This window comes from Passer domesticus, chromosome 5 (assembly GCF_036417665.1).
Source record: "Passer domesticus isolate bPasDom1 chromosome 5, bPasDom1.hap1, whole genome shotgun sequence".
Taxonomy (NCBI): Eukaryota; Metazoa; Chordata; class Aves; order Passeriformes; family Passeridae; genus Passer; species Passer domesticus.
In genome coordinates, this window is record NC_087478.1 from 49670539 (window position 1) to 49698391 (window position 27853).

The following is a 27853-nucleotide window of genomic DNA, read 5'->3' on the forward strand; positions in this document are numbered from 1 at the left end:
CTACTGGTCCCAAACTGAGGGGGGCTGTATCTCACATGTACCTAAAGCTCTCCCAATCAGCTGCTGTTTCCCTAAAACACCAGTTCCTTGGAGAGGCAGGGAAGCAAGCAGAAGAGGGCACGGAAGTGACAGAGGAGTTCTTGCTTTCTTTGAGAATGCTGGGCTATGCAGGCAATGCTGCTGCTGGAAGATGGTGCCTGCTCCCATGCAGGTGGAGAGGGTGGCGTGGGCGACGCTGGTCTGTGGTCACCCCTAAGCCTCGGGGTGCAGGTTGATCCCGGTGCCCTGCCCCAATTGCTGTCTGGGGGCCTGTAGAGCTGTGCACTTCCAGGAAGGCTTAAAGCAGGTGAAGCTCGCAGCCCTTTGCCTAGCCTCAGGCTGAAGAGAGCCGCCAGCCGGAGGGACCGGCACCGGGACCGGGACAGGGACCGGGAACAGCACCGGCACCGGGTGCCGCGCCGCCAATCAGCAGCCAGGGTTCGCCCCACGTGACACATCCCGCTAGCCCTCCAGGGGCGGGGCGAAGCGGCCCAAAGGACAGGCGCGGCAGCCAATGAGCGGCGCCGGCGCTTCGGGCGCTCCAATCGGCCCGGGGGCGGCCGGCCCGTTGGCAGCAGCCTTCCGGCGGCGGCGGCCAATCGGCGCAGGCGGCGGAGCTCCGTGTGTGCGGTCACCTCCGCGCCGCCGAGGTGCGCGGGGGCCGCGGGGCCCTGCCGGCCCTGCCCTCGGGCTCGGGGAGCGACGGGGCGCCGGCGTCTGGGGTTGTTTTCCCCCGCAGGGTTGGGGGCCGGAGGCCGGGGGCCCTGTGCCACCTGTTGGGACATGGGCTGAAGGAGCCCCGCGGTATGGCGGCGGGCCTGGCTCTGCCCCGTGGGTGCGAGGAGCGGGCGGTGGGGCAGCTCTGCTCTGCCGGGCTGGGGGAAACGGGGGCCTGTGCCCGGAGCTGCGCCGCTGTGAACGGGGAGGAGGCGGGGTCCCGCTGGGCGCCCGTGCCCGTTGGGCCGGGGCTGGGCGCGGGGCTGGAGGCAGTGCCGCGGCACAGCCCTGAGCTTCCCTCCTGGACACCTCCGGGGGCTGTCCTGCCGAGGGGACTCGGTCACGGTGCCCCTCCTCACCAGCACTGTCCCCACAGATGGCCCAGAGGCTGGCGCTGCAGCGGCTGCTGGCGCTCCCCGCGCGGGGGCCCCTGGCACCCCACGGCAGGGCCTTTGGCACCTCGGCCGGCCGCAGGAGCACTTTCAACGTGCAGGATGGCAGCGACTTCCAGGACCGGGTGGTGAACAGCCCCAAGCCCGTTGTGGTGGACTTCCACGCGCAGTAAGTTCCACTCGTGGCTCTTGCACCATCACCCGTGCAGGAGTGTCCCTGTGACTTTCCTGATGTGGTGGCACTCCGGGCTCACCATGGAGGAACATGCCTGAGTGCTTCCCAGGCTGTGGAGTCTGATGTTGAAAGATGCCAGGAAGGCATTCCCCAGGGTGGCACAGCTGCCTTCCAGGTGCTCAGGTGTTACTCCAGCCCCAGTGTTGCATCATCCTACAAAAGATGCCTCAGGAAAAAGCTCTGCTATCTGCCCTATTTGGCTTCATGGATGCAATGTCCTCTTAGAAACATGAAAGTTTGTTAACAGCCATGGAGAGCTCTGCACTTGCTGTGCCTCACCATTGTTATGGTGTATCATTCCATGTTTCTTAAAGCTATGTGGTTTTGAGGCTCTTTATAGCAAATGTGTTAATAACAGCCATGTGACACCAATTGCAGCAATTGTTATCAATAAAAATGCTGTCATTCACCTGCCAGTAAAAATATTCCTAGATGGATGCTATCTGCTCTGTTAACAATGCTGATTATGTTTGGGTTTTTCATGTATTTTCATAGTCCTCCAGTTACTGTTATGTGAGCCTGTTACAGCTGATTTTGGGGCAAACAGAACACAAAACAGCCAAAAAACTTCTGTTCTAAATAAACCAACTGACAAATAAAAGTGAGCATTAGTTGGGATCATCCAGGGAGGAGAGCACAATTAATTGAAGTCTGAAACTGGATTCAGAGCTTCCTTAACCTCTGACAGCTCCTTTATGGGAGAAGTGGTTTTTTTTCTAAGCCGTGGTTCAGGAATTGCATTTCCAGGCTGGCTCTTGAGTGGAAGAACAGCAGTGGTGGTAAAGGCACTGGTGTACCAGCATGCCTTCCATGGCTGCACCTGCCTCTCCTAATGTCCCCTCTCTTTTCCTGCTCCATCAGGTGGTGTGGTCCCTGCAAGATCCTGGGCCCCAGGTTAGAGAAGCTGGTGGCCAAGCAGGAGGGGAAGGTGCTGATGGCCAAGGTGGACATTGACGATCACACGGACCTCGCTATCGAGTACGAGGTAGGAGTGGAAGGGCACAGACTTCCTGTGGCTGGCAGGGCAAAGGTGCCTCCCTGGGCAGAGCTGTGCACTGGAGGGGAGGGGAAGCCCAGAGCCTGCAGGTTCCTGATCCATTGTCTCAGTAGGTGGATTTTGCTCCTTGGCGCTGCTCCAGCTCTGCTGCTCATGCCCAGCATCCCCACCTCTCATTCTGCAGGGAGGTGTCTCTGGGCCTTGCAGGTGTCTGTCAGTGTGAAGACTTCCCTGGCCTCGAGGAGGCTGGAGTACACATGGCATTTTGCTGCCTGCTGGGGCTGCTCAGGTGCAAGATGGTGAAGTTACAAGCCCCACTCTGCCGTGCTCCTGAACGTGGCTCTTTGTGCAACCAGCCTGTCCTCTCTTTCCCTTCCTTGCTCAGGATCTCGAGCTGGGTCATAATGTCCCCATCCTTGCAGCACAACGAGACACAGAGAGTTTTGTTTGGACACGTAGAAGCCAGGTCAAAACAAAACCAACAGAGGCATATATCCTGCTCCTGAAAGGGAAGGACCTTGGTGCTTACACTAGTGTGTGGCATTACTGCTGGGTGTGTTCCCTGTGCTGCCTTTCTCCCAGGAGGGGGCGGAATGACTGGAGAAGGCCATGACTTTAGTTTACATGATTCATTTATTTGTCCCCTCTGTCAGTGGTTAGGTAGTTTAGGAAACACAAAAGCTCCTCTGAGGGCTATGCTTGCCTCTGTTGTCTCTCCTTGCAAACAACCACTCTGCCCATGGAGTTGGGGCATCCTGCTGTTTTATTTTATAGGGGAAAAACCGGCTTCATTTTCGCTTGGGTATCATGCAGATGGATCTGCTCCCCCTCTGCAGATAAAATCCTGCTCCCAGGGTGACAACTAGCACAGCAAGCTCCTCAAGCTGCCCTGAAAAGTGTGAACCATCTCCTGAGCAAGCTGTCATTTTGTTGAGCATGGAGAAGATGCCATTCCTGCACCCTGCTGAGCCAGAAGGAGACGGAAGTGGAAACAGCTTGTTCCCTCCCACTCTTTCCCCAGGGAGACCTTTCTGCCTGTGCTGTGGTGGCGTGCCCGCACAGCTGGTGGCCACAGTCATGACCTGCAGCTCCCACAAGCTCAGCACGAGAGCCTCCGGTGCTCTCCAGGGTGGAGGTGTGCTGGCAGACACAGCCCAGGCCAAGGAAGATGGCTGCTGGCTCCTGAGCAGGGCTGGCTGCTGCAAGCCCAAAAGGCTGCATAGCTCAGAGGGTGCTGGTGAGAGCTGAAGAGATTGAGGTGGTTTTAGTGATGATCTAAAAGTGTGTAAATCCTAACAGATGCAGGGAAAGCTCTGGCAGCAACCACACTAAGGAGAAGAGAATATAGATTATTAGCTCAAGTCACATATTGTTCCAAGCCTTCCAGTAGATAGAATGAGCTGGGATTAGCAGAGGATAATCTCAGATGAGTGGAAAATGACGAGCAGGGTGTGTGCATGCAGAGAAAGGTCTGTGAAAAGAGGCTGAAAGTCCCAAGTTGTGCAGGTTTGATGACATGCTGTGTGTCCTCTCCCACGGGTGCTGAGGGAGCCCTGCCTGCTGTGTGTGTTTGTGTGCAGGTAGGACTGAGGCTGCAGTGGAGGGTCAGCTTCTGCAGTTCATTCGGGAACCTTATATGCAAACATGATGAAGTTTTTGTTTTGCAAGAGGCCCTCCTCCACTTTTGGAGTGATGTGTGTGTGTCTTGTCTTGGCCATTATCCCCGTGGCTAAAACACTGTCCTTAGACTGTCTGCAAGTACCACAGCTGCAGACAGGTAGGGGGATAGGAGAATGTTCTGCTCAGATCTTCGTAGTTTGGAGCATCCTTTCTGAGGCAGAAGTTTTGTTCATGTGCTTGGTTTTGCTTCATCTTCTGGGAAGTTGCCATGTAAGGAGAAATGTAAGGGCAGATGGGAAGGCACCAAGTTGAGATCAAAGAGGGACCAATAGAGTGTTTGTGACAAATCAGGAAAACCACAGGTGGTGTTTAGAGGGGGTCAGAAAACATTTGTTTTAAAGCCATTCTTTAGGGGATCAGATGTCTGCATGCTGAGGAAGTCTTTGTTTAGGCGTTTTCAGTGTCCATGCCACCCCCACAACTCCTTCACTGGCTGCCAGGAAGTCTCACTCCATCCATGTTTATTCCCCTGCCCACGCACACACGCAGCCCCCAGCTTGCTGCCTGCTTGCACAATGTCCTCTTCAGCAGCCTCCTTGGTGCAGGGGGAGGCAGTGGGAGGGGGAGACCCCCTGGAAGAGCTGAGGAATGTTGGCACATTCCTTTATACAAGCCCTTGGCTCTCAGCCATCGCAGCTTAGCACAAAGCACGGATGCATTTCCTGCAACTAGGAATGTCCCCATGCCCTTCCCTGTCCTGTTATGCCCAGCACAAAAGTGTTTTCTCTGGGGACTCCCCATTTTATCTAATACCTTTCATCTCTGGTTGTGGCCTTTCTCCACTGCTCCAGCCAGCTCCTGACCTCTCACCTCAAGAGCAGAAAGGGAGAAGAAATACTTTTGTTTATCTGCAGTCTCTTAAAATTCTTTAGATTCATCTCTTGCCTTAGCCAGTTGCCTCTGTGTGTGGTGACCAGGAAAGGGCAGCCCCTTCTCTGGCCACTGTGGGTGGGCAGCTCAGGAGAGCTGCTGGGTACAGAGGTGGTCATTCATCAATGGAGCTCCATGCTGTTACCTCCTCACTCAGAGGTCTGGGTGAAATCCTCCCCGCTGCTCTGTTGTGTGGCATCTGAGCTTGGATAAAAGTTTCAGATGGGAGAGAATTCCCTTGGAATGGGTGTTGCCAGGAATAACCTGGATGGCCATGTTTGTTTATTTATCTGTGTGGTCAACACTAATCAAAACCAGACTGATTTTTTCTGTAGAAGTGCTCTTCAGGGAGGAGTAAAGTTTGTTTAAGTTCAGTGCAGATGGGACCCAAAAAAAGAAAAAGTGCCCTCAGCTTTGCATTCTAGAAATTCCCATGATATTTTCTTCTCAACCAGCAAAACAAAGTATGTGCTCCATTAACAGGCTGCCCTTGCTGCAGCTGGCAGGAAGGAAGCTGACAAAAACATTCTGTTTTCTGAGCAGAGGAAAGTTGCTCTGTGCTCCCAGTTCTCATCTGGCTCTGCAGCACCAGCCCCAGACCTTCCACTCTTTCTTTGGATTTGCTCACTTGCACAAAGAGGGAGAGACAGTGGAGTCAAGGCCATGTGAAACTCGTGGATGTGCTGGTCAGCCTGCAGGGCCTGACAACATGGTGTTGACTGCTTCTCTGTAGAGCTTCCAAGAGTTGCCTGTTCCTCACCCCAGCCCTAATAGGGGCCAGCTCTTGTTTTTTTGGATGGGACTAGAGCAACTCTGCTCAATATTAACCCACTGTGCAAACCAGAGGGAGCCTCAGTGGAGGTTTGCCTTCTCAGGGACGGAGCAGCTGAGTGCAGTGCATCCTTTCTCTCCCCTAAAATCACAAGGGAATGTATTGGCACCATCGGCGGTGCTGAGGCCCAAGCCCTCTGGATCTGCTCCCTGCAGTCACTAGGAGGAGCTGAAGATTGTGCCTTGAGCAGCCCCGACGCTCCCATTCCTTCAGATGAGACTGCACAAGCCCTGAAGGACACTGTGGGGAGCCACCTGGACTGCCTGGCTGGGACCGGGTGGGAAGGGAAGACAGCATGTCCCTTTCATCTCAGGCTCCCACTGGGAGAAAAGCCAGCCCTCTGGTGGGTTTCCAGAGGGATTTACAGATCTTTGTTGGCAGCAGGGCTGGCAGTGCACACGGGAAGGCCCTGCAGGCTGGAGGAGAGTCAGCAGGCAAGATAAGGACAGGATGTGTTTTGGGGGGAAGACTTTGCAGAGATAAGCTCTGGGGTCAGAAATGTGATCAGATCTTCCATTGCTGCAGCTCTCCAAGCTCTGGTTGTTCCTTCTTGCATTTATGTCCCTGGGGTTTCTGCTGTCACCAGTCAACCAGCAAGTCCCTGGGGAGTGTTGTCATTTCCAACACTGTTCTCTTGGATAATTCCCAGCAAATTTTGTTCTGAGCTAAAAAAGCAGCGCCCAGAGCAGTACAGCTGCCTGCTAGCTCTGGTCTTTTCACTTCTTACCTAATCGTCAGGGATCTGCACTGAATGACCACTGGTTTGTGACCAGATAAATAACGGAAAACAGAAGTGGGGAAAGGAAGAAGCCTTGGAGGGGATTTTCATTGCCATTATATGAGCAGGAAATCTGCCTGTGCAGTGGTGGGGCGGGTTAGGATTAGAGTTCCAGTCCTGTCTGGAGAAGAACGTGGGTCCAGTCTGATGCTACCCTGGCCATAAAATGTCCAAAGGTCATTATGTCTGAGATGTGTCCTAGGTGTGTTCATTTATGGTAGGACAAAAGGGAAGGAGGAGCATTTGTACTGGAGATGGTTTTTGTATTAGCTGTGGTTTTGTCTTTAAAAATTTGGGTCTTTTTTAAACTCAAAAAGCAGCTCAGCCTTATCTCAAATAGAGTGGTATATGTCAGTGCAGAGAGGGGGAACGCGGAGCTCAGCTGGCCTGTTTTGTGAGTGAACATCTTACTCTAGAGCAGTGCATGCTCAGCTCCCTTGTAACTGCTTCCTTACACTTCCATTAGGAGACCAGGTGCAGGTGGCCTCCTGCAGGCTTTGCTCACCTGTCTCCCTGTTTCTCTTGAACCAGGTGTCAGCAGTGCCAACTGTGCTGGCTATGAAGAACGGAGACGTTGTGGATAAATTTGTGGGCATAAAGGACGAGGATCAGCTGGAAGCGTTCCTCAAGAAACTCATTGGAGCCTGAAGTAAAAGGGTGGCTGTACCTCTGCCTCTGGACACGTCCATGTTGTGCATTCCTTGCCTGGGAGAGCCGAGGGCAAGTCAATTGCCTGCCCTGTACAACCCGGGGGTTTCTTCTGTTTTGGTGTTTTTAGGAGATGGAAAATGTTGTAACCGTTCCCTCCTTCTCCCCCTTCTCACGAGCAGCAGTAGTTGCAAAGGGCGCTGAGGAGCAGGGCTGCTTATTCTCAAAACGGGGAATGTGGCTGGAATTAGGAGCCTGTGTTTATCAGCCAAGAGCTGACCTGCAGAGCTTCTGCTGCTGCTGCTAACAGGAGGAATGTTTTTGTCTTTGCCTCACATCTGATAGCCCAGAGCAGAGGACAGCTGCTCCCTACAAGATGATGGTACATACCTGCCCTGGGTGGGTTCCTTTAAAGCTGAGAATGCCTCTGCCTTGTCTGTGAAACCTGTCTCTGTCTTCCTCTGTCCTTGTGTTGGTACAACTCCTCCATAAATCCGTGGGCTCCTATCATAATTTAATGAGAGAAAATAGGGAGAAGTATTTTATAGATCTCCTTTTGTATGTCTGCAGCAGTAGAGAACTTTTATCAGTCACTGCTGTCTAGCTAGGAAAATAAAACTTGATTCTCACAAATCTGTCTTTCCAGAGAGGTGAAGTGGGAGTATCAGCAGCACAGTTTCTAATGATGGGTTGGGAAAGTGCAGGTTATGACTTGATCCCTACTGAAAGGTAATGTGCTGAAAACAAAATAGGGGATTCCTTCCATGGGGCTTTCAGTGCTACCTGTAGGACCCCCTTTGTGTGCTGCTGGATCCTGGGGGCCAGAGGGAAGGCTCACCTCTCATGCACAGATGAGCAGCAGCTCACTGCACACAAGGAACCTGAGCTGTGCTCACTCCCCCTGTGCTTTTCTCACCCCTCCCCTCTCTGTGGAGCCTGAGTGCCTCCCTCTCCCTGTTGTGAATAATTAAATGTGGTCACATGGGTGAGCCCTGCCAGAAGGGCTTTTGACTTCAATTGCCCTGACCTTTGGACTAAGGGTACCGGCTGTGGGCTTCTGTCTGAGCAGCCTTCAGCCCTTCTAACCTCTTCCTCCTCCTCACATACACCTGTTTCCTGTCAACCTGGCTTCTGAATGCTCCCAGCCTCCTGAGCTTGCAGGCAGAGTACAGCACCAGCACTGATGACTACTGTACTGTTTAATTCCAGCTTGCTTATCTAAGCTGCATGAGAACATTGTAAATGCTTAATAACTATGTATGTGCTGCTTTTTTTTTTTGCTTTTTTTTTTGCCACAGCTTCTGTTTCCTTCAGTCAGTCTTAAATCTGCTTTGGCATTGCTCCATTTTACCTCCCTGGTATATGAGCAGCCAGGTAATTCTTTTTCTGCACCTCTGCAGTAACAATTTATGACCTTTGAAGGAACCAGGGGAGCAGTGATCCAAGTCCTGCTGCAACTGCAGTGCTGCTGGCTGGCATCACTGCTCCCACCTGCTTTTGTCCCCCTGGAGCCAGGGCCACAGCACAAGGTGGTACTGGTCTCTTGAGGTGGGTGCCTCCCTTTCAGGCTGGGCTGATCTCACCGCTGGCACACTGCTAGAGGTGATGTCACTTGAATGTAATCTGGTAAAGAGCTGTTGGTCAGTTACAATCAATAAAACCTGGCATTTCGTTTTATTCCAGAGATCACAGAGGCTGTGCTCCTGACCTCCTCAGGTTTCAGGCTGGGCAATTTCCCCTGCAGTTTCAGTGTTCCTGCTCAGTAAACACTTCTAGTAAAGACTCTCCATTTTCCTGCACAAGCAGGAAAAGTAGGGGAACAGCGTCACACACCCAACAATAATCAACTTTCTTGCCTTACCATCCTACAGAACAGGAAAAAACACAGTGACTTTGCATTGTGTAATTAAGGGGCAGTATAAAATAGTTATTTTATTGCTTCCTTCTAAGGAAAAGCAGAGCTAAAGTGTCACTCAGCTGTTAAAGTGCCAGCACACTTTAGGGTGCATTATATGAAAGCCACAAATGTTTCTTTGAGATAAATGCTGAAGACCCATGTACTTGGTGCCTTGTGTGAATCCTTCAGAACAGTGTAACAGGTGGACAGTAGGAGGAGGGGTTTGGGGACAGCTTGAGATTCCTCAAGCAGCCTGCAAGGTTTCCACCACAGGACTCAGAGTAAAAGGGTATTTTCTTTGCCAGGTTTTTAATTCAGCTCCCTCTTTGCCAACTGCGGGGAAGGCTTCAGGGATTCCCACAGCGGTGTTAATAACAGGAGGTGCAAGCAGGAAGCAGTGCCAGCAGTGTATTTATGTAGTGGTTGAAGAGGGGTTGCACAGCAGTTTTCATGCCACCTGAATGTGATGTTGGTCTTTCCCAATTGAAGGGATCTGAAGCAACGGGTAATTCCTCAGCAGTGGTTGTTTTTTCCATGTCAGCTGGGAGAATGTTTCTCCAGTGAGGATGAAGTTTGTTTTCCCTTTTGGAGTTAAGCACATTGAATCCTCCTCTGATCTGTCAAGCATTTGCTCTCTCTTATCCAAGCCTGTCTATTTAACAGTAGCTTTCTCAGCTCTTAATGTTCCTTGTTTCTATTTTAAGAGGACGTGGCAGTCAGTCCCTTCCCAAGGGGAGCAACACTCAGCTAAGCCCACATCTCTTCCCCATGCATGTTTTGAAGCCAATGCCAAGGTTCCCCCAAGGGTCAGGCACAGTGCCTCTGTCCTCACAGTCTTGTCCAAGGTGCCTGATTCCAGGCAAGTGGAGTTTTTCCATTCATTTCTGTTGGCTTTACACTTTTATCAAGCCCTAACACAGCTGCTCCTTTCCCCAAGATGTTTGTGCCTGTCTGCTGGACTCCAAGTTAATCTCCAGCTGCTCTGGCTCATAGTGAATCTGCAACGAGGGAGGGAGAGCTTTGCTGTCTTCTCTAGCAGAGGTGCTATGCCAAGACCAGCTTCAAGGGCTGGTGGAGGATGGAAAACTCAGGTTGCTTGGCTTGCAGCACACAGTGGGCTGTGTATATGTGGTCCTCTGAAGGGGATAGTTTGGGCCAGTTTGTTTCCAGTGAGGTCTGACCATGGCAACCTGGCCAGTAAATCCTTTATCAAATTTATTATTTTCCTCCTGTGCAAAGAAGAAAACAAAGACCAGTTCCATGTCGACAGGGAAGTGGCCCCCACTGATGCTGCCTTAGGCAGGGCCTTTCACCAGCCCATCCAGGCTGCTGGCCCGAACATTTGTTAATCACTTTGAGCTTCCCCTCACACACCTCATTTTTCTCATCCAAGTAATTACAGCATTCAGACAGAATCAGCAGTTAAATTCTCCAGCCCTGCAGGGCTGTTAGCAGCAATGTTAAGCTCAGTGCGGTAGCAAGTGTTTGCTGTGAGTTTCCTGCAAGTTAAAGAATAACAGCAGCTGCAATAGTCTAGTCAATAAAAAGATAAGATAAAACTACCATAGGCTTTATTTCCAAACCAAAACCAGATGAGATCACCTGTTACACAGTCGCTTGTCCTCCTTACCTGCCCCTGCAACACACCCAGGCTCAAGCTGTGGTTTAACCCCCGCTGACAACTAAGTACCAGGCAGCTGCTTACTCACACCTCTCCTGGTTGGATGGGGAGGAGAATCAGGGGGAAAAAGGCAAAACTAAAGGTTGAGACAGGAACAGTTTAATAATTTGAATAAAGTAAAATATAAGAATAACATAAAAATACTTGTAATGAAAAGGGAATCTACAAAAAGAAAGAAAACACAAGAGAAACAAGTGATGCACAATATAATTTCTCGCCATTTGGCTGATTGATGCCCAGCCTGTCCCTGAGCAGTGATTGGCTCCTTCCAGGTAACTCCACCAGTTTATATACTGGGGATGATGTCCTATGACATGGAATATCCCTTTTGCCAGTTCGGATCAGTTCTGCTGGCCATGCTTCTTCCCAGCTTCTTGTGTAGCTCCTCACTGGCAGAGCATAGGGAACTGAAAAGTCCTTGATTTAAAGGGAGCACTGCTCGGAAAGAATTAGAGCATTGGTATGTTATCAGCATTATTCTCATACTAAATCCAACAAACAGCACTGCACTGGCTGCTAGGAAGAAAATTAATTTGTCCCAGTCCAAATCAGGACACTGTCCATCACCACGCAGGGGTGGTGTTCTGCCATGTCCTTCTGCTCTTTTCAAGGATGTGAGGTACCTTTGTGAGCTTCGTCGTTTCTCTGCCTCAGCAGCTCTGTAACTTCAGCAACACTTGTCCCCTTAAAACCTTTTGCAGGCAAAAACCAAAGACTGCAACTCTCAGGAAAGTGGTGCCCACAGGCTAGATGCAGTTTGGAGGCGGCTGCTGTGCGGAGCCGTGCCTGGTTGCTTTTTCTCTGTGCATTCTGCCAGCCAGGGAAGGATGGAGGCAGGAGCAGCAGGAAAAACCCCAAATTTCTTAGGCCAGAGGAGCCAAATGGGTGAAAACAAGAGGCCTACAGGGAGAGATTGAAAATGCCTGCCCACATCCCAGTGGGAATGGGGTGAGGAAAAACCCTGTGGCTGCCTTCCTGGTGGCAAAGGGTCCCTTGCCCAAGGGTGGGAAGTGATACAGGGAAACATCCTGCAAGGAGAGGCCAGAGGGGGACATTGGAGCCGTGTCCTGAGGGTGGAGGACAGCTGGAAGCTGCAGGCAACAAGGCAGCACCCAACTTCCCACCTCACATTGACTTCCTAGGCTCTCATGATCCAAAAGTCACAATAAAAATGCACTAAAATTGATGGCTTCTCTCCATGGCCTGCATGAAATAAGGTCTGTGAAATAAGGTCCCTATATGTATAGACCCATGTTTACCTACTCCCATACTCTGGTTCTCTGTTGTGAAGAGTGCCAGGAGTTTCTGTGACTCACAGATGTCCCCAGCAGCTGCAGCTGTTGACAGAAAAGGACAGGGGCCAGCCTGCTCCCACCCAAGGCAAGGCTGAGCTCCCTGTACCTTTCTCAGTCCCTACACGCTTCTCTTCGCTGTGCTGCTAAAGGCACCCTGGGCTCCATCTCTCTTACAAGGGGACAAGTGGTTGAGCAATTTCCTGAAAAACAGGAAATTTTTGCAGTGAGAGTCCTCAGAAACACTGACTTCAAGTCATCCGGGGGGTACAAGATGCAGCAGAGATTTTGGTGTTTTCCAGAGCTGGTGACCTCTGGTCACCCGCGTGGCTGCAGCTCCTCCATGCCAGTGCCACACAGCTGTCAGTGAGAGGGGGTTTGTCCCGGCAGGCTCTGCACATGGAGCTTCATGGCCTCGGGAAGGAGAGGAGCTGCATCCCCCGGGGCTGCTGTCTTGCTCCATCGTGAGGCAATAGCGCTTTCCGCAGTGCCCGTAGCCGCGGGCGGGCGCAGGGACTGCGCTGCTCCTCTCCCTGCAGGTGGCTTTGCCAGCGGGGCCATGGCACAGGCAGCAGCAGGTAACAAACCCAGCCCTGCTCTGGCTGTCACAGCACACGGGATGGAGACGGAGTGATGCAAGCTCCAGCATGCCCGCTGGTATTTATATAACATCATTTTGCTTTTTAAGTAAACTGTCAAAGCCCTTTCTGTTCATTTGTTCACTAGGAACCTTTTTCTTTCATTTTTTTTTTTTTTTTACTGCAAGTTTCATCTTTCAAAGCTTGGCTAGTTTTGAGTGATGCCGAAAAACCTCATTTACAGTGGCTTTTTGTTCTGTGCTGGTATTGTTCAGGCAGAAGTGGTTGTTTTCTTTTTGTCCTGGCATAGCTCAGAAGTGACTGCATAGTCTGAGCTCAAACTTTCTAAAAATACTTACCCGTGAGGAGAGATCCAGCATGGTACTGTTCAGACCCAGAGATTAACGCCTTGGAAAGGTGCAGTGGTCTGAAAAAGAAGCCAGTGGCAGTGTCCTGCCAACTCTGGTCACCATAAGCCTGGAGCTTCAACACGTGGCAGGCAGAGAGGATCTGCAGAGGGCTGTGGATCTCTGAGGCACAGGGAAATCCACCCAGTGCCTGCAGAACCAGCCCAAGGGAAATACTTTCTGAGGAGAGGCTATAGGGTGACTCAGAAGCCATAAAGAGAAGCACTTCTTGCTGCTTGGAGAAGCAAGGCTGAACAATGAGCCTGCTCTGCACCAGAGGTTGATCTTCATAATCACATCCTCCTGTTGGAGCGTGAGATGGCTCTGGGGGAAGGGAGGATGACAGGCACGGAGCAGAACAGAGATCAGATATATGACAAATTGCAGGAAAGCATGTGGGAGCTCCTTTTTGTCCTGCCACTGGCTGATTGCAGGAAGCTTCCCAGGTGACAACTTTAGCAGCTGCTGGGACAGGACACCTTATTGTTCAGCACTCATGTTTATGGCTATGCCAGTTTTTGGCAGGAAGCTACAAGACAAAAACCCCACATTCTTCCTCTTTTCTTGCCAGGTCTGTTCTCAAGGGGCTGATCCTTTAGCCTAAGCTATTTCAGCTCGCTACCTGAGGAGATCCAGCTTCCCCTTCCCAGCCAGGCAGGTCCCATGGGCTTCAGCCTAAAATCCTCACAAGAGCATGGAAACTTTTCACAGAGCTCAGGAAAGACTAAAAGTTGTTGCTATCACACCTACTACTGCATTTCTCATGCTAAACTGTGCGGTTACCCAGCACTCCAACCCCCTTGTACCTGTCTGAACCCTGTTTAGTTCTCGTTCCCCTTTCCCTGACCTTGGGATCAAGTTCTTTTCTCAGTTTTTTGGCAACTCTCAGGAGGAAGCACGTTTGGGGTTTTCCTAATCAGTCTGGCATCGCACACAAAGGCAGAAGCTGGCAGCATCCTTGAGATGAAAGGATGCAGGAACACGAGGGACCCATCACTGCTGGTCTCATTGGAGCCTGCAGCACAGAAACTGGCAGCATGTGGCCATGTCTGCAAGCAAACTCCTTAGGCTACTGTCATTTCCCTGTTCTGCTGCTCCCCCACAATGCCATACCTCCCTGTGACATTGTGTCCAGCCTCTGGTGGCCAGCAGCACATGACTGACCCAAGGGCACTGTTCCCAGCCTTGTTTCTCCAGCTTGCAGCTGGGGTCATGATGGCTAAGTTCTGCCACTGTTACATCCCAAGCCCTGTTTCCCTGCCTCCTTTCTCCTCCCCTCCCTGGGGTTTTATACTGAGGCCAGGAATGATGGTCACATTCTCTCCAAGGAATCAACAGGCTGTGGCATTTCCGTTGAGGGCGGAATCTGAGGCTGCTGGCAGCAAATCCCTCTGCCATGGAGCTGACGAGGCAAGGAGGCCGGTGTGTCACCGGCTCTGCTGAGGGCTGTCAGCCGGGGTTTTCCAAGGACCAGATGCGCCCACTGTGGTAATCTCACCTGCAGAGTGCCTGGCTGCAGTTCCGCCCTGCCACGCTTGCCTGCGCCTGTAATTTCCCAGGTTTTGCAAAAGCGCCGGCAGCCCACAGTGGGGGAGCTGCAGGGAAGGCACGGTGATTCAGCCGAGGAGCCTCTGTCCCAGCTGAGTCAGGCCTTATTCCAGCATCTCCCTCTCCTGCTGCAGGGGGATATGTCTACAGATGGCAGGAGCCTCACAAACTGGGTCTCCTCAGCACTTCTGCCCCTTTCCCTCCCCCAAGCCCAGCATCCCAGCCAAAGCTGGCTCTGGCCGTGGCCGCTTCCTCTTTGCGGGACTGCTGTGCACAAACAGCTGCATCGTGTCAGCCCGGCGGGCTGCACTGCCCTGATAAATGACCCAGTTCCTGAGAGCAGGGCTGGGACTGCCAATGTACAGCTCCCTACGCTGAGGGGAGGGCAGCAGATAGCCCAGCCATGCTTCGGGAACCTCACTGTCCTCATCTCATCTGTCTCCCACCAATATTGTGTCTCCCAGGGTCTTCTCTTGCCACACACAAGCAGCACAGGTAGTCCCCAGGGTGTCTAAATCCGTAAACCCTGCTTTGCAGAGAGGTGAATGGCAGCACAGTTGGCACTTTGGAAAGCCATGGCCAATGCCTTGGAAAGAGTCTGGAGAGGCTGAGCACCTGCAGATGGTGTCCTCATAAAGATGGAGGAGGAGTGGCCTCCAGCCGCCGCCCACAGGCACCTATCAGCAGCCCACAAGCTTGGGCTGGGGACACTAGAAGATGAAATGCTGCCCTACAGGGTGTTCTCTTGCCCCATTTCTGCACCAGCCTGCGCTGGCTGTCCTTTCTCACATCAGGGCAGGGGGATGGGACAGGAAGGCCCTCATTATCCAGGGCTTGCTAATTAGACGGGAATGTTATCTCCAGCCCAGATGTCAGCTCTGACCTCCCTCTAACCTTCTTCTAGAAATCAAAACAGACACAACTCTGTTTATTTTAAAATAAGAAAAATAAGCCTTTGGGGTGAAGCAGGAAAACCTGGCCTTGGGGGTACGTCTGGGGAGGGAGGAGGGCACAGAATCAGATAAGCCTTGGTGAGGTTCTCCAGGCTGCCAAGCTGGGCGGGACTGGCCACCCTGCCCTGGGCAGAGAACAAGGTCCCATGGCTCATGGTGGCTGTGCACGTATTTTGGGCCTTCTAACGTATGGTGCTGTGGTGCAGACACAGCTTCTTGTCCCAACACATCCCAGGGGATCCCAGCTGGGTCCTGTAGATCCAGATGTGGAGCTGATAGGGAAGATCAGCTGAGTTTGTATTTCACCTCTCTGCCTTGCTTTTTGGTATTTACAAAAGGGTCTCAAAAGGAGATGCTGATACCTGAAACAAATTCTGCCTTTCAAATCTGACCTGAATATCTTTTCCTCATGCCACCTAAGCAGTCCTTAAATTGTTTCAGAATAAAGGGAGCTGGGTGACAAACAGCTGATGATTCTTGTCCTTGACTTACAGTAAAACCTTGTTTTATTGCATTTCTGTAATAATTTTCTATAGCTGGGGAACAAACTCTGCCTGGCTCCGATCTGGGTCAGACCTTTGAGCACCTCACCCTCTGTTAACCATTCCCCATAGCAAACAACATTGCTTCCTTTCCTCTTCTTTGGAAGACTACAGCTCCAGCCTGGAGATTAACACCAAGGAGATCTTTACCCAACACCCCTTCTCCTTCTGTGTCAGGCATCCAAGCACCCAGGGCTGCTGCACCAAAGCTCTTTATGACAGAGACTTGATGTAGTTCCTGCAGTAAACTGAGGAGTAGATGTGGCCAGCTAAAAACAAGCACCTCAGGGCTTTCTTCTGCTGCTGCTGCCTCTGTAGCTTGGGGCAGTCACTGGCCCAGCTCTACCCTGCCCAGTCCACCAACACCACAGTACCAAGACTTATGAACACACCGGAGGGATTGCTCATTAAGCCACAATCCCAATATTCCAAAAGCCACTGCTGATTCAGTTACACAACATTTTGCCTACCATATCCCAAAGACAGCAAGATAAAAGTGTTGAGGTGTCCCTTTTCCACTTAACTCCTTCAAAAACACCTGTTGGCTCCCTGAGTAATGGGTGGGTTTTTTTATGCTTTGAAGGTTGTGCCTCATGCTCGTGACATCACAGCAGTGATGTGTTGCCCTCTGGCAACATCACCAGAGCAGAAAATTATTTCTGTTGTCTTCCAGACGTAGCTACTGACTGGTACACCCTGTCTCCCTGAGCTTCAGGGTTACTGAAGCGGAGTAATAGCTGAGAAGTGAGTAATCAAGAAGCTACCTGACCAGATTTAAACCTGACTGTAAACATCTTCTCCAACCATAATGGGAAGGAGGATCTGTGCCTGCTAAGGTGCAGAGCTGCTGCAGGAGGACCATGCACAGTTGTTCCTGGGACTCAGTGTGGATGGCATTCACATACCACACCTGCAGGAAAGCTCTGCTCACAAAAACCAGCACAGCTCCAGGGCCTTGAGTGAATTTGCACCCATTTTTATGACTTAAACCCCTGAGTCAATATTTACCCGAGAGGCGGATGCACAGCTGCCCTGGGATGCTGTGTACACACACGGACAAATGCTGGTGCTGTGCATGCACACCCCAACACTCACTCGAAGACTCGAGCTTCTACAGGCAGGCAGAGACACCTGCTCTCCCTCCTCAGGCTGCCTCAGGATGGTCCTTCACATTTGCGAGAGGGACACTGACAAACTGGAGCAACTCCAGAGCAGAGTATGAAGCTGCCCCAGGGAACTGCATCATCTGACACACGGGCAGGGTCTGAGGGAGCTGGGTTGGTTTGCAAAGGGACAAGAAAGCTCATGAGGGGGACTATCTAACCACTGACTTCTACTACCCATGTGGGGGTTATGTGAAAGGTAAAGTCTCATTGCCAAAAGATGTGCTCAGTGGAAGGACAAGAGGGAAAAGATGGTGGATTTGCCATCCTCTGAGTTTTTCAAATCCCACTTGCATATGGCCCTAAGCACCCTGATCCAACTTTAAGGCTGGTCCTGCTCCAAGCAGATGGTTGACCTAGGGATGTCCAAAATTACTTCTTATGCTAAATGATGCTGTGATTTTTGGTAATGGTACATATTTGATAGCAAACATTCTTTAATTCAGATACTCATTACAACCACTTGCATGTGGGATGCCGTAAGAACACTTGTGACCAGCCACACAACTGAAATAAATTCATTCACAATATCCCTGAAAACGAGGTTTTCTGGTCTCTACTGAACTTCAATTCCCTCATAGTTTCTGAGCAGCTTGTGTTCTGGCTGCTCATGACTGTGCATTTTCAGCACCTCTGTAGCAGGCATGTAGTCAACTGTACCAAGGAAATTATCAAACTGGAAACATCTGTCTTTCTTTTGATTCAGGGTTGTTTCCAGCTGAATCAGCTGGCTGTCATCTGAGACTGGCAGTGGGAGTGTGAAGATCAGAGGAGGGAGGGGAATAACCCTCCTTCAGAGACTGCTCAGACTTGGGTTGGCTTTACAGAGTCATCAAACCCCAACCCTGACCCTTGAAAGGCTGACAAGAACACGATGTTCCACCTTTGCAGGCTAATCTAACCCATGTTGCTCATCCCCGGGCAAAGTGTGCACAGCTTATCTTTCTTGAGAAAGAGAAAAAAGATAAAGGGTGGCTGTGTTGTAGGCTTAGGAGAGAGTATCTCCTCAAATCACTTCCATTTGTGGACCACTCTCACAGCTCCTGCCCCTCTCTTAAAATATGTGGTGTGAGATCTATAACAACTCAGTAGGTGGTAGGGAAGGTCATTACATCTGGCACTTCTGCAAATTGGGGTGTCTGAGAACTGGTAAGTCCATGTAGGAGCATCTAGCCCGGGCATTTCTGCAAGTCAAGGACAGCCCCAGTTACGAGAAGTGTATCGTAGAGGAAGCTCTTAGTGCCTGTTTCATAGTACAGAGATGAACTGCCTCTGCAGTGCTGAATATGACTCGTTCTGGTGAAGGCTGCTGAGGCCTGGCTTTGTCAGTGTGTGCTTTGCCCTCTGGAAAACCAGCCTTCCACAGCTCCCAAATGTCATGGCTAACCCTTGCCTCCTGCTCCTTCCCAAATCACACCAGTATTCATGGAGGGAAGCGGGTGCTGTAACATTCTACTTTATTTTCTTTTCTCCCTCCTGTTGGGAGAAATTGAGTCACACCAGAGTGATGGTTATGGGCTGGTAGAAGGCTGAAAAAAATTAATTTACAGCCTGAATCCCCACTCACCATACCCTCTTCCCCATCCCAGGCAACACAGGCATGTGGCTTAACTTTTCATGGCCTTGGTTTAATGAACTCGTGTCAGGAATTTAATGTGCATAGCAACCTTATCTGATGACAGTGACATTTTCAGCATGTTTATGTTCAGTTTTATTTGCAAACCGTTTCCAGCATAGTTCAGCTGCGTGGATTGGACAGGGCTGAAATGTGTAAGAACCCAACAGACACACTGGAAGCTCAGCCAAAGTTACTGGGGGGCTCTTGAAGCACATCCATGGGCAAAAGGATCTGCACATGAGTTTGTGCACCAGATTTTCCAGCTGCAGCCTTTCACACACTCGTGTCCAACAAGCAACGCTGGGGGGGCCATGGGGAGGGTTGTTTGTTTTTTCTTCCTTTCTTTTTTCTTCCAGTTCTCAGTACTGTCACAACCAGATGAGAATAAGTTTCCCACGTTGGCTGTGGGGGCACTCTCCAACCCAGTGCTCCCTGATGCCCACAATATTACAAAAGCAGACGTCTCTGCTTCACCACAGCTCCAGCTAGTAGGAGTTATGGGGAGAAGGGGAGGGGAGCCGAGGCGTTTTGTAGTTTGAAATTTGAACAGCTGGGATTCAGCAAGGGTTCCCAGGGTTTTTCCCGGGAAGGAGGTCAGCGGCTTGGGCAGGCAGATAGCCTGGGAGCAAACATCAGGAGTGCCCCTGGAGGCTCCACCTCCGCAGCTCTGCCGCGACTGGAGCGCTCTTGCCCTTATAAGGCTGCGATTGTCACAAGGAAAAAGAGCCATAAATAGTTGTATGATTGTTACCTGCTTCGCTATTCCCAAGTCAGGCTTTTCCTGCCTGCAGCTTCCAGAGCTCCCCTCCCCACTCCAGCTCCAGAAAGGCAGTGTTTCCCATGTCTCTGCACATGGATGTGCAAGTCCAGATCATGAGGTCCAGTTTCTGCAGGTACTCTGCCCTGCACAACTCCTTGCCTTGGCCTTTGTAGAAAGTCTCCTGCCTGGGACTGTTCAATTGTTTTACAAAGTGCTGCAGGAGAGAGGCAGTGGTCCACCCGCGTGTCTTTCTTCAGCAGCTCAAGGGCCAAAAGTATCCTTGGTTTGAAGGGTGTCACTTTCATGCTTTGATTTTGGGTGTATGAACAGGGTAAGGTGTTGGAGGAGAATGCAAAACAGTAGATCAGGGCAAAATAAGACACTTAGCAAAAATTGCAAGCTGCCCTATGTTTCTGTTTGCTTCTTTTCCAGCGTGTGAGATCCATACCTAAATGCAGAGAAGACCTTGATGTCTCCTGGAAGGAGATCATGATGAGTAAGACACTGGGGGCTGAGTAGCAGCAAAGTCTTAGACTAGCAATCAGGAGACCTGGTGTATCCGTCAGACAATTATTTGCCTGTTTCCTGATGTGGTTGAGTTTTACCCCTTCCCCCCTTCTCAATTTTTCTCTAAGTAATGAAGCAATTCATTGTCAGTGCATATTTTAAACACTGACTCTCTTGGTTCCTGTCTTAGACCCAGCACACGCTTCCCAAAAGTTTCCTGTGGGCCCCAACTCCAGCAGTTTAAACATTTTCCATCCTACGTGCAGTAGCTGTGTGCTGCCATGGGGTCCTCAGCTCCCTGACTGCCTGGTCACTCAGGGTAGGACCTGTACACACTCCCTGCCCGAGACCTGCTGCAGCCATTGAGGCCACGCTCAGCCTTTCTTCACTTCTCATCACACTCTCACACTGAGTTTTCCTGGTCTGACTGAGCTTGAAAGTTCTTTGGGGAAAGCAGCAAGAGCTGATCATGGCTTCAGAATCAGTCTGCGCTTCTACAATACAGGGAGAAGGCAAGAGTGGTTTGATGTGCAGCAATAAAGGTCGGAATGCCTATCTTCCCTAGGCTATCTGCAGTCTCTTCCAGAGAGGAGAGGCAAGTTCCCAATAAGAACTGCTGTGCTTGGGAAGCTGCCACTAAGAATTATGAGTTTCCCCCTAGACAGTCTTTTCCAAGTCTGCTGGCAGGATGGGATACGCAACCTCCATTGGGAATGTTAGTAGAGCTACTATTTCCCCAGTCCCACAGAAATGCTACTCCCCTGCTTTCTGGGCAGCTCCTTGGACACAAAGGCAACTTGGAGTATCTGGTGCCTTCCATGTTGTAAAGGTGTTGGGCAAACAGCACTATCAGAGGCAGCAAGAGAAGTGTGGCACTGACTGGAGACTGAATCATAATGTGCTTCTTCCAATACCATGGATTCACACGCCTTGCTCGACCTTTCTCCAGAAATTAAACAGAAAACAAGATTAGGGAGCAGCAGCGTGAAAGGTTTCCTGCTAACACAGGGTGAAACACGTTTGGTGTTAAGATAGCAGTCATCCTTCTAGTACAGTTTTCCATCCTCGGGACTGCCTCTCTTCGCGGCAGAAGGACAGTCCCGAGCCCCTGGGGTTTGCTCCTTCCCTCGGCGGGAGGCAGAGGCAGGAGGAGGAGGAGGAGGAGGAGGAGGCTGCAGTGCCTGGGTGGCTGCGCTGCCCCGGGGACAGCTCGGTGCCAGTGGGTGAGGTCACCGCCGGCAGGGAGGAGGGCAGGGGCCGCTCCTTTCCCAGCTGTTGTGTGTCCCGAGTTCCAGCACACGCTGAGCAGCCTGCCAGGACCCGGCACGCAAGGAGATGTGCGGAGAAACTGCAGCCATTCTCACTTTCCTCTCTTTCCTCCTCCTGGAGGGGTGAGGGTAGCAATCATTTTAGGGCACACAAATCCTGAATCACATTCTTTCACATCCCCAGGCATTTACACCCAGAGTCACTTCCATTTGCAATTTTAGAGGGGACTTTACACTGAACTTAAAAGACCTTGGTCTCTTGTGTCCTGAAGAAGCACAAAAAAAATTGCATCTTTAAGTACTTCTAATTATAGTGGTATTTTTCCTCCTCCCTTACTTATTTTCCTACTTGGGTTTGGTTTGGATTTTTTTTTTCCTTGCTAATTAGAAAACTAATTTTAGAAATTAGTCTTGTCCACTCTGGAAACCTAATAGAAAATTAGTAAAAATGCAATAGCAGAAAAATGAAAGTAAGCCTGGGGAAAGGTAATTGTTTATAACTGAGGGGTTTTGTTAACTCCTGTGCCTAATTAACACACTACAAAGGGGAGCCTTTGTTGAAACTTCCACACCCTGCTTTCTCAATTAAAGTACAAGAGAGATCATCATAAAAAGAGCTTGGAGACAGCTGGTATGTCCCCTAGCAAAGCTAAGCCTGATTTAGCATTCCTTAAACTAAAAAAAAAAAAAATTAAATTAAATCCTCAAAAACCAAAACCCAACAATACCAAACATACACATACTCGCTTTCTTTTTCTGCATGTGATTCTTTTTCTCCATGTAATGCAAAGCTCTTTCTCATTAGTTCCTAGTAGCAACAAAAAACCCTTAAATTATGATCCTCATTGCTGATGTGTTTTTAGCCCACAGGAAAAATGGGCTGGGGTGATTATTTTCAGGGTTGTGATGGCTGGTTGAAGAAACTTTGCAGGAAAGCTGAATCATTGGGTGAGCATCTTGTTTTCATCTTTTTTTATTTTGCTATCCCACATCTAAGGGGTGGCTTATGAAAATTCAAAAGGCTTTTATACATGTACATTCCTCTATAAAGAGTCAAAGAATTACAGGCCTCTGCAGTCTCACAATTAGCTGCAAACTTAGGTATAGGTGTGTGTTTCAAGCTCAGTGTTAGATGCAGCTGTAATCAGGAGCGTGGTAGAGCAGTAAGAGGCTTAAGGGTGCTTTAACTTTATGTACAAACAAAAATTCAAGGAGGGAGAGGACAGGATTTACCACAGGTTGAATAACTTACCCCATTAGGTAGAAGAGAGCAGTGCTACCTTATTTTGTGTTTTAGGTCTGTGTCATGCTTGGGTTTATAACTCAAAGTCCAAATAATATTCATAATATTCTCTTCCACAGAAAACCTTTTAACCTCCTTTTTTTTTTTTTTTTTTTTTTTTTTTTTCCTTTCTTCCCTGGGACCAGTGCAGTGCAAGAAGGCAGCAGTGCTTGCAAGACTCCTTACATCTTGGCCTAACACAAGTTGCTACCTCACCTGAAGGAATTCCAGAAGTCCCTGAGCACTTCTGTCCTGCGGGTTTGATTCCTCTAACACTTTCCTGTCTCTTGGTAGCTAAGAAATTGCAGAGCAGGTGCTAGCCTGGGCAGCTCAGAAATCTGCTACTCCTCAGTGAGTTACTGATTTTTTACCAGAATTGGTGTGTTATAAAAACACACAGGACGCCCAGTGAGTTGCTTTCTTTGTTCCAGAGTAATCCCAGGAAATGATGATCTGATAAATGGGAGAGAAGGGTGGCTGTGTTGAATGGAGCTCATCTTCACCTCATCTGAAAGGAGGCTTCCCACAGTGATGGCACCTCACGTATCTGTGTTGGCAATGTCTCACATCCTACAAAGCTAATGCCTCAGGAAGTCCTGGTGAATTTCTGTGTCAGCACGGTCAGTTCACTCTTCTGGTCCATCCCCCTGACCCAAACCCGGGGCTGAGAATACGGGTAATGCACAGATCTTTGTGCCCAGCTTCCTGCACTGCTCCATATGTTCCCAAAGGCAGAGCAGACCAGCAAAGCCATACAGAACAATCCGTGCTTACAGTAGGAAGCTGAGGAGCTGGGAGAATTGAAGAGGCTCTCAAGGGAGCAGGAAAAAAAGTCCTAAATGTGGGAGGGAATCTTGGCAGAAATGAAAGGGGGGTTGTTGAGCAAAGCATGCACGGGCTCCAGATGCACAGAGCTTGCAATATGTTATGCTGAGAATCTGTGGGTGTGTTTATAAGACCTGCCACTGACTTGCAAGCACAAAGGATGTAGCCTCCTCTTATCAGAAAAATGTGGTCTTCAGCCTTGCAGAAGAGGGAGAATGAACGTTGGGTCTTCTTTCTGGTTGTGGCCTGACAGAATGATCCCAAAGTTTGGTTTTGACTGGACCAACTTTGGTTTCTGGCAGATAAAAGTGGTGTCTTTAATTGGGGCAGGCTATAAACGAGTTAGTTCCCCTGCAGTTCCCACAACAAAGCTACAGTGGGAATCTGGATGACTTTCTACAGCACTGGAAAAATCCCTTGCTCTTAACATCTCTTGGGCATACTAGAGAATTTCAAGCTAGTTTCACTTTGTCCTCAGCCAGCTTCCTGAAATGAGAACCACAGGGCCACTTCATTTGAGCAAATATTTGGCCTTGATTACTGTAGCAGACTGAGCCCAAAAACAAACAGCAGACATGGGATAAACTGAGAGGCACCATTAGTGGAGAAGAATCTCACACAGTAACCTGGGGAAAGGCAGCAAGCTGAAAGTAGGGGTGCTTTCTTGGTTTTTTGTAAGGAGGGTGTAAAAAAAAGGGTGATAAAATTCATCCTGGAAGAGGGAAGTGAACATTCAACTAGATGCCTTTTGTTTTGAGGTCTGTTAAAGGTGGCTGATGCTGAAAAGCAATTAAAACAATGAATAAATTTTGTGAAGTAGTTAAATGCTGTGACTCTTATGTGTTCTCTGAACCAAGTCCTGGTTTTGTTATAACACGATCACTCTGCTACTGAATTCTCGGTTCTGTGAAAACAGGGCCCAGCCTGAGACCTTCAGAAGGAAAATAGAAGCAAAGGTGGCAGAAAGCTCTCCACAGCCCTACCTTATCAGAGTGAATTAAACAGAGTTTAGATGGATTTGTCAGTCTCTTTAAAGTGTACTTTCCTTATCAGTACCTCACCCAAGCCTGGCTTGTCATAAGCATGACAGGTGCAGTGTGACAGAAGGGCAGGATTCTGTTCTCCTTTCAACTTTTCTCTGCTAAGAGGAATGCCCCCAAGCCCTTCTGAACTCAGGAATCTGAAGCATTTCTTACCCCTCTGAGAAACAGAGAAGGAAAAGGAGGTATTTGAGATGTTAATAAAGGCTCCTTAGCAATTGTTGAGCAGGGGAGCTGTGAGGCCAGGGCAGACAAGCCTAAAATTTTGTACTTGCTGAATTATCACTGAAGGAGCTAAGGTGTAACAGATGCTGTGAAAATGATTGTTTTCTTCAGGGGAAAAAACCCACCAAACAAAACCAACCGGGGAAAAAAAAAGTCCCACGGTTACTGTGCTTTTCTTAAGGCAGGTAACAGGATGTTTTCTGCTGGCATTTAGGACAAGTCTGGGTAGGCCCAAGGCAGGAAACTCAGATTCCTGAGTTCCAAAACTGAGTTTTGGGACAAAGATTCTTTTGCTGGATAGCTTGTATTCGTGTTGGCCCTTTTGTATACTGGTGTTGGATACCAGCTTTTCTGAATTTAAAACTGACTAGAACATAGTGAGCAGCAAGAGAACAGGGCTAGAGGAAACACATTTGGAAGAGGATAAAATGAACTAAAAAATGTCTGTTGCTTAGCATTGTGGTTCCATTTAAATGGCAGAGGTACCTCTTGGATGTAAAGAGCTCTGGGCCATTATTCTTACTATGTCAGATCAGGAATGTGGTGTCTGTAACCATGCCAAATGGAGTTGCAATCTCATCTCAGAGACTGGAGGAACTCACAAGCTCCAAGAAGACTTTTCCTTTGCCTCAGACAGAAGTTTTCATCTAGGTGCGTTTCTGAGGATATTTCATGACTTCAGAGCACAGCTGTTTGATAAACTGCTTCCCCAATAGGGTTCTTTCTACAGGATGGTGTCATTTGCATTTTATTGAAAGAAAGGACTCTGGCATGTGATAAATATACTTACTGCAGTACAGTGGTAGAGAAGTATGCCTCTGAATGGTATCCCAAATGACCACTTGTATGTAAATGGTTTGTTTTTCAGCAGCAGATCTTGTCATTAATGTATTGAGAAAGTAAAAACATGTTCCTCTTTTACTAAAGTTGAAGCAAGAACTACAATGAGAGAGCAGGAGTTCAGCAGGTTGTTCACGTGGAACTGTGTGGGTGGAGGGTTGGGGAGAGGTGAAGAATAGAATAAGTATTTTAAATGCTACAGTATGCCAGGTACAGCTCCTCCCTTCCTCCCCTGTCTTGGGGTGCACATATATTTCCTTCTTAAATTTTCTCCATCAGCAAAGCCAATTTAAAAAACTCCCATCACAGTGCCTCAGTTGTGCTGATGCCTCTCTCTGAGGGCCTATAAACTAGATCAGTGAACTGATCTTTTTTTCTTGACCTTCTTTTTTTAGCTGTTCTTCAGTGATCCAGTGTACAATATGACTTTTTAAATATCTTCACCATCGCTGCTGGAGCAGTGGTAAGCTATGTCACAGCACTAAAACCAAATGTCTAGTGGGAGAATAGACAACACCTTAAACCAGTTTTGCTGATGAAGAGGGCATGATGGAATTGCACCTTGCCATGCGAAAATGAGCAAATTAAGCCTTACCTTTTCTACAGCCATGCCGGAAGATGGGTAGTTCTGCCAAGAGTAACATCATTCTGAAAGAAAAGGACTACTCTCCTCCTGACATCTGCTCCTGGCTGCTTCTGAGACAGGTTAGCCGGGACACATTTCACTTACTTGTTCTCTGACACACACACCCCTCCCAGCCCTCAGGGGAAACATCACTTGCTTTCACTCCTTCCACATCTCTTAAGATGGCTTTCCACCTTTCGCACTCTCACAGTTTGGATCTGGCATTTGGTTTAGGTGGAGAACAATAAAGAATTGGTATAAAGGGAAAAGGAAGTTATGTGCTAATGCGTGGTGCTTAAATTGCAGACAAATTTCAGGTTGCTCAGAGGCACAAAGTCCGCAGACATAAGTGACTTTCTTCCGCAGACCTGCCTCCAAAGAGCCAGTTCCTTTTGCACCTGAAAACGCTTCAAGTTCTCATCTGCATTTATAGCTGCTGCTTTGTATGTGTGTATCTATTAAAGCCAGTTCAGAGCTGCTTCTCTAAAGAAATTCTAATTATGAATCTGCACTGAAACAACTAAGGTTTCAAGTTTTGCAAAAGCAGAGCTCAGGCTTCTTAGCAACACCAGATTGTGACATTCTCCAGATCTGTACATGTGTGGTTTCTGTCTAAAGCCACTGTGGTTAGAGTTTAGCAATGTGAGTCCTTCCATGGAGTAAACACCTTTTGTCTCTGTCACTCTTCTTGTTTCACTCTCTCCATCTTGTCAGTAAGAAACTAGTTTTGGAAGAGGATTTTTTCTGCCCCCCAAAGCATTGAAAATTATTCACCAAAATTAATTTGGCCATTTTTATCTATTTGTCAGATACAAAAATCAAATGTCCCTACATTTATTGATGATCAATGAAGTGCAGTTTTCTCCCAGGGCTTGCTGTTTGCCAACAAATTTAAGCAAAGTTTGTTTGCAACAAACTTAAGACCAAACTGGTGTTGGATTCGACCAGTGTAGGGGAAAACACTGTAATTCAGCAAAGTGGCCCTTTGTCTGGTGTGTAAAAGCTGGTGAAGTATCTCTGGATGCTTGCTGCCTCATATATTTGTTTCCCTCTGGAAATACCACAGTGCCATTAATTTATTCCCATCAAACTGGTAAAACTGTTTTCTGTTTAGATGTTTTCCAGAATTCAGCAACCATTACAGGTTTGTTCTTCCAAATCATGCTGGCTTGCAAACACTGATGGAAAATATGAGTGAAGTTGATCAGAAAGATCCACATAAATATCCTGTGAATTTGTAGAAAGTAACAGATGTATAAAATCAGTACGATAGCTCTTTTAGTCACTCATGTTTTTCTCTGAGGTGTGTCCCCTTTCCTGGGTAACATCCTGCCAACAAAAACCTATTGCACTTGTTTTCAAGGTAATCCAGCTACAGAACACAGACATTGAAAATCTGACTTGCTGCAAGTCTGGCACATCTACAAATCTGACCGTGAGATACACAGAGTTTTCTATAGAGGTGGGATGCACTTTTTGTGAAGGAGGAGGTTGGTGTAAACCTGTACCAGTCTGTGTTCTGAACTCAGTTTCGATGCTTTACTGGTGAAGCCATCAAGAAAGTTTTGATATCAATTAAACAGGAGTGGGACTTAGTTCTTAGATTAAAAAAAA

At 49.0% G+C, this 27853-nt stretch overlaps 1 protein-coding gene and 1 long non-coding RNA gene across 3 annotated transcripts; one reads left to right on the forward strand and one right to left on the reverse strand.

Annotated features, from left to right (window-relative positions):
* Positions 1-531: 531 nt before the first annotated feature.
* On the forward strand, positions 532-9248 carry TXN2 (thioredoxin 2). Of its 2 annotated transcripts, none has more exons than XM_064420351.1 (4): positions 532-689; positions 1133-1317; positions 2245-2368; positions 7072-9248. In XM_064420351.1, the coding sequence occupies exons 2-4, from the start codon at positions 1133-1135 to the stop codon at positions 7186-7188; spliced, it is 426 nt and encodes a 141-aa protein (XP_064276421.1). In that variant the 5' UTR covers positions 532-689; the 3' UTR covers positions 7189-9248. The 2 variants fall into 2 exon arrangements, with proteins under 2 accessions (XP_064276421.1, XP_064276422.1); XM_064420352.1 differs by lacking the exon at positions 532-689 and adding an exon at positions 696-843.
* Positions 9249-18856: 9608 nt separating this feature from the next.
* Positions 18857-27613, reverse strand: LOC135300663 (uncharacterized). Its single transcript, XR_010362437.1, has 2 exons — positions 26210-27613; positions 18857-21073 (listed from the first exon to the last, which is right to left on the reverse strand). It is a non-coding gene; the product is annotated as an uncharacterized LOC135300663 (long non-coding RNA).
* Between the last annotated feature and the right edge of the window lie 240 nt (positions 27614-27853).

Excerpts from the sequence above, each read along its gene's own strand:
- TXN2 (XM_064420351.1), top strand. The coding sequence starts at position 1,133 with ATGGCCCAGAGGCTGGCGCTGCAGCGGCTGCTGGCGCTCCCCGCGCGG. Across the intron at positions 1,318-2,244 it reads GTGGTGGACTTCCACGCGCA|GTGGTGTGGTCCCTGCAAGA; the intron begins GTAAGTTCCACT and ends CTGCTCCATCAG. Across the intron at positions 2,369-7,071 it reads ACCTCGCTATCGAGTACGAG|GTGTCAGCAGTGCCAACTGT; the intron begins GTAGGAGTGGAA and ends CTCTTGAACCAG.